The sequence below is a fragment of the Nansenia antarctica genome (assembly GCF_963989245.1).
Source record: "Nansenia antarctica genome assembly, chromosome: 4".
In the NCBI taxonomy this organism is placed as follows: Eukaryota; Metazoa; Chordata; class Actinopteri; order Argentiniformes; family Microstomatidae; genus Nansenia; species Nansenia antarctica.
The window spans coordinates 9,423,522-9,435,111 of NC_137689.1; the positions used below are offsets into that span (position 1 = coordinate 9,423,522).

An 11,590-nucleotide genomic window follows, 5' to 3' on the forward strand; every position below is an offset into this window, starting at 1 on the left:
GGAAACATTTAAATCACCGTCATGTGGTGACAGCGTGTGAGATAGAGATGGAGGAGAGGTGGGTCACCTCCCCCGAAGGCAGGCTACATTCCTCACATGCTAGGAGGCGCTTACATCACCTCCATGTCTGCCATCGCTGACATTCCAGCGGGCAGAGCCAAAAGGTTGTGACACCGCCGTCACATCGCTTGGCAGGTATAGCAAATCAGAGGGCCTTGCTTAAACACACACACACACACACACACACACGCACACACACGCACACACACGCACACACACGCACACACACACACACACACACACACACACACACACTCATCAGTGCTTTCCTGTGCTCTGACAGTGTAGGCCTAGTAATAAGACACTCAATAAGAGCATAGGATGGAGAAAATGCATAACTCAACATTTGGAATACCGACGCGCAGAGATGCAGTAGTCACCCTTCAAAGACTTCTGTGAAGTGGAAACGTAGATCGGGGTGCAGGGATAAAAGCCGGGGCTCGAACCGCCGATCTGCCAACCTTGCGATCGTTAGACGGCCAGCTCCACCTCCTGCACCCACAGCCGCCCTGCAGATGTAAGCTCGTCATTTAACACAGCACCGAAAGCTAAGCCTGATTCCTCACGCTGTTTGGTGTGTGAAAACAACAACCTAATTCACACTACAGGGTGAAAACACACTGTGCTGGCTCTGATGGGTTTTCTTTCACATGGTCCTTTTCCAGCACAAGAAGGAGACGAGGATGACCAGGCGAACCAACACGGAGGCAGCAGAAACAAACACGGTCTGAGCTCAGTGACTGAATCAACAACAGCGTAAACAAATCCTGCAGTTTAGGTCAATAAACACTCCCACTGACTGACTGCCCTCCAAACCAGCAGACCCCAGCTCCCTGTTATCTCAGGGCAACGGCAGTTAATAAACCATCACAGATGTTAGGCCTACGCTGAAGTCAATGAAACGACAGCAACTGTTGACACCCTTGGGAGTCGACTAAGGTACTATAGATACCTTATATTGTGCCTAGCTTGAGCAGAGACCTGTTCCTCGACCACAACTAACCTCTAATACCTTTGCCCAGACACGTGGCTAGATCTGAAAGGACTGGATAGGTAGCCTTGACGGTAGGCCTTGAGACAGCATTGTAGTAGTTCCACATTGCTCTCAGTTAGGCTAGGTCGGTTCACCATACACAGTACCAGTCAAAAGTTTGGACACACTTTCCCAGAATGGTCCAAACTTTTGACCGGTACCGTACCTATCCAATCTGTTCAGATCATCCCAAGTGTCTACGAGGTGGTGGTGTCCAGGGGTCTGTTTCTAAACAGGGCCCACATCAGAGGCATCTCCCCTGCATTCCTGTCCTCTCCACACCACCCGTCCATCCATCCCATCTATCCCTCCCTCCCTCCTGCCAGGTTTGGGATTCCAGGCAAGCCAGGCCTTTGTTTACCCAATCTGCCCTCATCAAGTTGAGTAAACAACAATATTGTGTTGTCTTCATTAGCCTGCTGGCCTCATTAACCATCTGGTAGTAATCATTGACGGCCACGCTCTGGCTCCACATTCAGTTCACCGTGGTCGGGGGGCTGGCTGTAAAATGGCCGCCAGGTTGACATAACCGACGGTGGATATGACACTTAAGAGTATCAAGATTCATTTCATGATACAACGATTCGGAAAAGATAATCAAATAGAATCGTTGATATACAGGAGGCGTGTACTGCAGGTCTTCTTTCCGGGTATATATTGCTCATCGGCGGTGTGTCCTAGACTAGCCTAGATGACATTGTAAACTAGATTACAGTACGATGACTTTTCAACCAGATATTTCCCCCGAGGTTCTTTCATGTGGTTGTGGACAGGGTCTGAGGGGAAGGCCACGAACACAAGCCTAAACACACCAAGAGGAAGAGCAAACAAACAGCGGGGTGGGGGGGGGGGAGGTGTGGGTCATGTCTTTGATGTCAGACCCTCTGGAGGTTGGCCTGTTTGCCCTGGTCTGTTTTGAGTAAACATGCCCCATGTTAGAGTGTGTGGGGTGTGGAGTGTCAACACCAGAGTGTGTACTCCCCATCTGTGTGCGTGTGTGTGTGTGTGTGTGTGTGTGTACTGTAGCATAGGACCACAAAACAGTCCCAGAGGCTATATCAAGCTATAGTTTTGAAATTGTTTTGGTTCGCATTTGCGCAATATCAAAAACCGGAAGAATTCCATCATTCCCCTCTCAACCAACAAAGTAAACCTTCCTCAGCCTCTAAACATCTAAAGATATCCTGCAAGTCACACATCCACCCAGGCAGTAAGAGTCATATTCTACTCCACACATACAGTATGAGCAGGATTCCTTCTGGAGGCGCGGGCCTCAGGGGACAGCAGCTAGCTAGCTAGACCTTATCAGGAGAGAGTACTGTAGGCCTACAGTATGCATGAGCAGGCATCCGCATTCATGCTTGTCACTAACTTCCCTGCTGACAAACATGAGTTGTTGGTTATCTCCGGAAGTCCTGAGGGCCTCAACCAGCACATGTACAGTTTTCATGGGCTAAGTTCAAACGTACACATTTCAGTCTCGACACAAACGGTCTCACAACAGCTCAGCAGCATGCCTTGTCTCTCACATTATCAGATGGATTGTCAAATCCAACGTTCAGGTAGAACAGACCGAAACGAAACGTAGGTATGAAATACAAAACATTGTCTTACACATTTATTTATAAACATAATATATGTTTTTATACATAATAATGTTTAAGAAATATTTCATGAAATAATGACTGAGCAAAAAAATCCTCATCTTATATAAAAAGCACAAATGAAAGCATCCCATCTTTTCCCCAATAAAGCTTCTTTTTTTTCCTCCATAAAATGCAATTCAACTCTATTTACATCAAAGCAGGACACACAACATACAGTAGCTCTCAACACTAGCCATGAAAGCAACGTCATACAAAGTGGTTAAAATGTCCATAAATAAATAAACAATATAGCAAGTATTTCCCTTTTTACTCCCCAATAAATTCATCTGTTAAGAATATTGTAGTTTTTAGTTTTATGTTACGGTATACACTGATTACCAGGCAGTAAGACTAAACATGAAAAAAATGCTTATATGACCCAAGCATCATATTGTGTTATTGTATTACTGGCTAGTCACACTAAAAATTTTTAAACCACTAAACTTTATTAAACAATGAATGTGTGTGTACTGCTAATCCTATGACATAAAGCTGGTCACATAAGGCGGGTTTATGACTTGTAGAAGATGGCTTCTACTACAAATGAGGACTACAGATGCAAATGAGCTCACAGCTAAATCCGGCATATTTACTGTCACCATATTCTGTATAAGTGACTGTTCATTAATGTGCATTGTCCTGACTAAATAAAGATCTATCTATCTATCTATCTATCTACCTGCCAAAAGCATTCACACACACACACACACACACACACACACACACACACACACACGTAACAACCAATAACAGCCCCCCAGTTAATTAAGGAACGGCGCTAGCCCGACTGAGGTGAAGGTGTGGGTGCTGGTGTAGTTGGCTAATCAGCTCTTCCTCTGTGGGCTCTTGAATATGTTCTCTGGAGGGAGATGAAGTCATAGAATAATATCAATTAAAAGATGAGGGTGGGGGGGCGAGAGACAGTTTATGTGTAGTATGTTTAGAGACAGGTTTGAACTGAAAGTGCAGAAAAGCAAACCAAAATCAGGGCGAGTGTTTTTACAGACAACTGCACAATGCAAGGGGTTAGGGGTTAGCCAGACGATTCAAGAATCAATTAAATATTTGTATGGTCTGATTAGTTTGTTGAAAGAAAGAACGTTCCAGTTGTTATGAAGCCCACGAATAGGGATGGGAATCGAGAACCGGTTCCAAATTGTTCGATGCATCGGAATCTTATGCCTACGAGGTTATCAATTCCTTTTATCGATGCCAGCATGTTTTGTGCATGCACTGACAGTTGCGCATTGCAAAAATCTGTGCGTCGTGATGATGTCAAGCTCAGCAACAAGGAGTCATGGCGGAGTCTCGGAAGAAATGGTTCCAAAGCAATATGATGTTGAAACCAGAGCGCTCTGGGCATATTTACAAACGCACCCTAAGAAATCCTAAATTAAAACGAATGCTGTACAAATATTCTCCCATTTCATCCATTTTAGATTATGACAGACAGACTGTCAGATAGCTTTGAAGCTACAGCTAAAGTTATATCCTTTTAAGAAAAGGAAAATTTAATTTATTTTCCTTTTTCCTTTTTCCTTATTATTTTGTATTTATGTTCAGACTGTGTCCAGAGACTCAAGATAATAAAACAGCTGTGTTGATGCTGAAAACCTGTGTAGGCCTACTTTTTTTCCACACAGAAAATGTATCAGGAATCGAACTGCAGAATCGAACTGCAGAATCGATAACGGAATCGGTATCAACAACATCTTATCAATTCCCATCCCTACCCACCAAACACACTGCCCACACCAAAAGCATGCCAAATCTTCTCAGAAGAGTGAGACAGTTTGCAAATGTAACCACAGCACAACTCAAGTTGAAGTCAAAGAGCATGGTTATAGGCAATGCCTTGTATTAGCAATGGACACACACACATTCCAGACGAGACTGGAATGAGGGAAATGATGCAGGCAGATCCACTCACAATGAAAGAATCACAGGTTACGACACGGAACTGCTGAGACCAACACAAGCAGAGAGAAGAGCATCCAACCAACCAAACAAACAAACAAACAGAGGGAGTGGAAGAGCCCCAGCCAGAGAGAGCAGGGAGAGGAACACATGCTACCACCTACTTGAACATCAGCTGCACAGACGTCTGGTAACCTGTCCTCTCCACATCTGTCACCGAACACGTGACACAGCGGTCCCACTTGTAGATGAAGTTCTGTACCATGAAACGAGGGTAAAAGAGGTAGTAAAGTTATTGAAAAGCAGAGGTAAAATGACCCTATGAACGTCTACAGATAGCACCACAGAGAATATCCTGACTGGCTGGGTATGTATGTACAGTATATAGAGTACATTCAGGGTATGGCTAAGGTACCGTACCTCTAGGATGAGGGCCACAAACAGGTTGACCCACATGACGGAGGAGGTCAGCCACCAGGTGACAAAGTAGACCTTGGACCACCTGAACAGAGAACATGAGTTACCTCAACTGTTGTTTACATGAACAAACCACGCAACAGTACAATAACTCAGCTGACACACAATCATTTAGTATTCATCTCCTTCAATAGTGAAGATGAACTGACCATGCATGTCCTCCAACCAGATTTGACAATGGATTAAGAGACAACAGGCAACATTTGTTAAAGACTACTGCCAGGGACACAATGTGAAAGTACTGCCTATGTGAGTGAGAATGTGGACCTTATTCGAGGAAAGCATGGACAACATGTAAAGGACTGATGTGTTCAAGAGTGTCCACTGCTGCCCTCCTGTGGACAGATAACAGACCGTCCTATCATCCGTCAGTCAGACTTGTGTATTTTACTACATTGGGGGTCTGCTTACTCTGTGGTGTATCTGGAGTAGGCATCCATGAAGACTTGCCAGTTATTCACCACCATGATGTTGTAAAGGAGGACAATGGAGGACTGAGAGAAACAACAAGGGAGAAGAAAGAGAAGGTTATTTCCCGTACTGGTGAAAGTAAACTCTATTCAACGCACATGCCACATACGCTAGCCAACTAACATGCCGCACCTTCTTTATGGCATTATCCCTTTAATTGTGTTCTGTGTTCTTTACAGTCAAACACTACACAGATGAGTCATAGGGCAGTATGACAAACATGATTTGTTTTACCAGTTCCATTCTCTGCTACAACCCTTTCTCATTAAACCAGTCTCTTTTCATGGTAGACATGGCTATGCTGAGAATGCTATCATTAAAGTTGGGGCATTGGGCCGGAACTAAGCCGTCCCCTGTGTTCACGAGCCTATGATTCGGCTTGATGGCTTGAGCGAAATGCGATACGGCCAGTCGGTACCCACAGCAAAGTCGTCAAAGTTGTTTGGCCAGTAGCCAAGCTGTTCGTAGGAACCACACTCCATGGTGAGGTTGGTTGTGATGTTCTCAATGCTGGAGTTGGAAATGACGCTGGTAGAAGAAAAAAAGACACAGGAACGTCGATTATAATAGAAGAGAACAGAGTAGAACAGATTCAAGTAGAGTCGAGTCACGAGAACATCGTTGTCCATATGAAGATGGAACTGTGTCTACTCTATTCACCTCAAAGATAATAAAGGATCTTATGACACATCATACATAGCTTCATCAACTCTCTAATGATGATTGTGTCAGTCTGTACCATCATGTTCTATACCTGATTTTTTCTGGTGCCGTGATGGCACCCTGGAACAGCCAGATCCCAAGCACAGCAAACACATAGTACACCACCTACAGAGAGGAACCAGAAGCATGTCAAATCAAATCAAAATCCAACTCTATTTGTCACATACTGTACATCGCATACAGCCGTAATCGGTAGAGTGAATTGCTTTGGAATCTTGCTCCTCCATCAACAACAGGGTGGGAGGGGAGGGGGGGGTATGGGGGGGTGAGGGGGGCACTTGAGCAGTCTTGTGGCCTGTGGGTAAAAACTGTTCCGGAGCCTGTTGGACTGGGTCTTTACTGGGTCTGGATGCTCCGGTACATTTTGACAGAAGGTAACAGACAGAACGCCTTCCTCTTGCACCTCTCAGAGTAAACATCCTGAACGGCTAGAAGCTTGCATCCGTGATGGACGTGATGGGCCGTTTCCACCACCCTCTGTAGAGCCTTACGGTCCAGGGCGGTGCAGCTGCCGTACCAGGCGGTGATACTGACCCAGCCAGTCAGGATACTCTCTGTGGTGCAATCTGTAGAAGTTCGTAAGGATCTAGGGGGTCCATGCCAAATTTCCTCAGCCATCTGAGGAACAAAAGCCAAGTGTGGTGTGACCGTGATAGGTCCTTAGTGATGCGGACACCGAGGAACTTGAAGCTGTCGTCTTCTTGTGGCCCCTCCGGTGCAGATGGGGGACTGGTTCATTGTCTTCCTCCTCCTGGAGTCACGATCAGCTCCTTAGTTTGACTGATGTTCAGAGAGAGGTTGTTATCCTGGCACTGGACTTACCTCCTCCCTGTAGGCTCACCCATCCCATTTAGTGACCAGGACAACCACAGTGGTGTCATCAGCCATGGCTTCAGCCTACACCTTTTTGGTCCTGGTGTTATGCATTGTGACTGTGTACATTTTTTATATCTGTATTGTGAACTGTATAGGGGACCAAAATAAACATTCTCAATCAATCAGCAAACGTCAAGATGGAGTTGGAGCCGTGCATGTGTGAGCTTTGATGACGAGGCCCCTGTGGTGTTCAGTAAACGTTATAGGAATACAGTATAGGGATGGAATACATGCTAGATAGAGTGAAGACATGGATTCCACAACATAATGTTATATAGTCACTCACCACCAGTATCCCCGCAAAAGCCCTGAGGTTTTTCACCAAGTCGACCAGGGTACTGGCTACAAGGGCCATCAGCTACAAAGAATCATATAAACACAAGGATGTCCATTACTAGACATGTTGTAATATCACGATACACTATTGATATCAGCTTGAATTTAAAACAGTACAACATTGATTATTACGATACAAAATATTAGCTAAAGGCAGACAAAATCGGATATACACCATTCTCACCACTAGGTGGCGCCAAACACAACAATCTCCTCACATTTCCCATTAAGTCCACTGAGACGGTGACTTTTGATTCTCAACCACTGTCGCTCTGAGGGATCGGCAGCACTCACCTTGATGTCAGGGATGATTCTGAGGAAGCGGAAGACAATGAGCATGTTGACGAGGCGCACCATCTCCCACAGGGACATGAGACCACGCAACGCAGGGTTCCTAGGGGACAACACACCACACGTCCAACAGTCACTGAATAACACCATCACTATGGATATGTGACATTGAACAAGCTGCATGCAAGCATTGCCTAAACCTGTTTCTGTAGCTTTGAAAATAGCGTATCATACCACATCCTGTCATACCACAACATATCCATCAGGGAGACAGTCATTTCCTCATACTTTGTATGTATTCATTGAGAGCAATAGAGAAATAACCATTGAGTGTGAGAAACACCAACCATTCTGGATATGGAATCCTGTAGGTGGCAAAAATGGAGATCTGGAGGACCTAAAAAAAAAGAAAATAATAATAATTCCTTGTTATTATGTTGAGATTTACTGAATATGACAAAGAGAGAGGCACAGCAGATCTGTTTCCCTCTCATCTATAAGGAAGAAAGTGTCTCGTACCAGCAGGATAACTGTGAGAAGTCCATCGAATATGTTGTTTCTGTAGGACAGGTAGCCTTTCCATCCAAAGGCAAATATCTTCAACCCCATCTCAATCATGTAGTACAGGATGAAGAAACAGTTGATGACCTACATGAGTAGGAAGAAACAGCAGTTAGCAGGGCACTCGTGAAATATAAACTACAATTATTTCAGACACTTTGTCCAACATCAAGGGCTGGTTCAAAAAGGTAAAGAATGTATCAAATACAACATCAAATACATATAACCACCAAATTTGAGGGTCGGCTTTTCTGTTCTGTAATTAGTGACGGGGGGAAATCATACTGTAAACATAGAAATGTGAATATAAACACAGCAGGTTATTAATAACCTCCATGTAGTAGTCATCCCGCTCCGCTATCGTCTTCTCTGAGTCCAGCACCAGGATGGTCTGCAACGCATAGAGAAACAATGAATGACTCATGAGTTTGGCAATGTTTCTTTTTAATGTCATGGCAATAAAGCATCACTGAACTGTCCGTGCCTGTTGGACTTACGCATATAGACATGACGTTGGCCAGGGCCACAGCGTTGCCAAACACGGTGACGTAGTAGTGGCTGAAGACCAGCTGCAGCTTCTGGAGGAACAGGGACTGGTACTCTGGCTTGGGAGGGTGCTGCAGGACAGACACAGTGACACAACGAATGCTCCTGATCATTACAGAAAACAATGTGTAGAGTTATGATAGAGTAAAGCCAATCCACATATTCTGTGACAGCAGCTGGTGAAAGCGGAACAAGTCGGCAACCGACCAAATGTTAGAAATGACTTTAATTATATTTTTCTGAATGAAAGTCAGAATTTCTGAATTTTTCTGAATTAAAGTCTGAACATTTTGATTGGTTGCCGACTTGTTCCCGCTGTCACATATGCGGTACCACTGAGACAACAGTTTGCCGTTCCCATAAGTAAAGCAAAGAACCAATGAGATGGTTACCTCTTTGATGCGATCCTTGTCCAGCTCATCATAAAGCTTCCTGAAGGCCTCCCATCGCATGAAGCCATCAGAGAACTGCTGCACTTTCTACAGAGGAGGGCAAAGAGAAGGGACAGGATAGAGAGCAAGCGAGAGTGAGGGGTGGAAATGGTGGCGCAATCAGAGAGAGTTGAGGCACTGCACATGTGTAATATAAGTGAAGTATAAAAGTGAACCTAGCGTAATCTCCTGGCTCACCGTGATGATGGCTTGCCTGTAGTAAGACTTCATCTGGACCTTCTCCATGACCTGTAGGACAGCGTCCACCCGTACTTGCTCTCTAGGAAAGACAAAACGTTGGAAAATGTAAAGAATGTATTTTACTTTACTTTAGACCAGGGGTCGGCAATAGGCGGCCCGTGGGCCATTGCTGGCCCGTCACCAATAATATTTGGCCCAGCAGATTATTTTGAGAATCCACTTTTCTTTTTTTCTTTTTTTTTACAATATCGGACCGACAGTCCAATACCGCGCCTCTAATGTCCGAATAGAGAATCTACCTCCACCTGAATAATGCGTATTGTACTTGTATCCATGTTGAGAGTGAATGACACAGGGACAGACAATCAGGCAGCGGGGTGCACCGAAGCGCACTGACGCTGAACCCCTCATAGTGAATCATAAGTAGGTGGACAAGGCGTGGTGCTGAAATAGCCAACATGCGGTGTGTGGTTTGAAAAAAATAACATCAGCTCATTAAATCATTCAAACGTAATGTTTACGTATGTGACTGCAACACACATATGAACAGTAACAAAGCAAATTCTGTTTAATTTTCTGAAAAACATTGACAACAAAATCGGCGCAAAGTGGTGGTAGGCCTATGCTCCTGAAACGACAGAGCAAACGCGCTATTAGGGATAATAAGTACAATGAGCCATTCATTCAAAATATACAAAATACAATTAGGTTATTAAATACAATAACGACAGGCTTGGTACTCACTTAATGTGAAAAGTGGCATCTCCCATCGGTCACTATTTGCTTGATATCTGGTGATATTGACGTCACTTTAATCCGCAGGCAGTTTATTTGTATTTTTATGCATCAATCGATTCCTCTCGTGCGTCTTTATCACATTCATTGACGAAAAGGACGACTTGTATAGAAAGGGAACATCGTGAGCACGGAAGATGTGAGTCTCACAACGGCTCTGCATTGATGAAACCAGGTAGGATGAACGTATAGTTCGCTGTCCATTCCTCTTTAAATGCCCTGTTTCCACCGTCTACTTTCCTCTTTAGACCTTTGGAGAGTAACATGATGTTTCTCTTGCTAGCAGGTTAACTGTTTAGCTAACTTCACCCGGCACGCAAACAACCAATCCAATAATAAATAATGTGACCTTGTCTGGGAGGAGGGGGGAATAATTCAGAATAAAACAATGTTAAATAATTATTAGAATAAGTTAGGCTGCGCAACATCGTCAGTCCACATATTTATTATTCAAAACTATGGAAAAGGGTGAAACTACGTTTCAACGTTGTTGAGAATCACAACACAAACTTGCTAGTCAAGCCTAATACTGCAACGTAATGGATTGGACTGCTACCTAGTTAACTAGAACACTACTTTACATTGTTAGCAGGCTCACAAAACAAGCTGTGTTAGTTGACTAGCGATGTGTACATTTTTCGAAAGAAAAGTCAAAGCATTAGAACGTGTCACATTTTTAAACAATCAATTACTTAAATTAGCCTTTGATTATGTTCTGGCCCGCCATCTAGTGGCTCAAAAAAAAATTGGCCCGAGGCCAAACCTAATTGCCGACCCCTGCTTTAGACTGTGTGCAAATTGATTGATTGATTGAAAACCTTTATTGTCCCCAATGGGGAAATTTTGTTGTCAAACAGCTCAGTTAGGGCAGACAGAAAACATTAAATAAAATACATAAAACAGTGCAGGCTCAATAAGTAAAAAGTTCCAAGTTCCAAAGATCCAGCTCCAGGTCTCCCCCACCCTGCAGGGCCTGGTTGTAGATACAGTAGTTAAATACAGTAGTTAAGCCCAATTTACACTTCTGCGTAAAATCGACGGCGTAGCCTACGCCATAGCTTGTGTAGGTTGACGCGCACCTCTCCAAAAATGTAACTACGCGGCAGTGCCTACGCAACCGTAAGCACTGTGATTAGTCCGCTTGGTAGCACATGATTCCGACATGATTCCGACTCTCTCGTAGGCCAAAATGCGGAAGCCATGACAGAAATGTCATTTACTTTTTC

At 44.2% G+C, this 11,590-nt stretch overlaps 1 protein-coding gene across 1 annotated transcript in view; it reads right to left on the minus strand.

Annotated features, from left to right (window-relative positions):
* Positions 1-3,166: 3,166 nt before the first annotated feature.
* Positions 3,167-11,590, minus strand: part of tpcn2 (two pore segment channel 2) — a 16,290-nt gene continuing 7,866 nt past the window's right edge. Inside the window, exons 12-25 of the mRNA XM_080528973.1 lie at positions 9,567-9,648; positions 9,330-9,416; positions 8,889-9,008; positions 8,723-8,782; positions 8,350-8,478; positions 8,178-8,227; positions 7,834-7,933; positions 7,490-7,561; positions 6,359-6,432; positions 6,027-6,132; positions 5,545-5,627; positions 5,077-5,158; positions 4,821-4,912; positions 3,167-3,598 (exon numbers count right to left, since the gene is read on the minus strand). Coding sequence (XP_080385099.1) covers positions 3,505-3,598; positions 4,821-4,912; positions 5,077-5,158; positions 5,545-5,627; positions 6,027-6,132; positions 6,359-6,432; positions 7,490-7,561; positions 7,834-7,933; positions 8,178-8,227; positions 8,350-8,478; positions 8,723-8,782; positions 8,889-9,008; positions 9,330-9,416; positions 9,567-9,648 — 1,231 coding nt within the window. The 3' untranslated portion in view covers positions 3,167-3,504. The remainder of the gene's footprint in view (positions 3,599-4,820; positions 4,913-5,076; positions 5,159-5,544; positions 5,628-6,026; positions 6,133-6,358; positions 6,433-7,489; positions 7,562-7,833; positions 7,934-8,177; positions 8,228-8,349; positions 8,479-8,722; positions 8,783-8,888; positions 9,009-9,329; positions 9,417-9,566; positions 9,649-11,590) is intronic.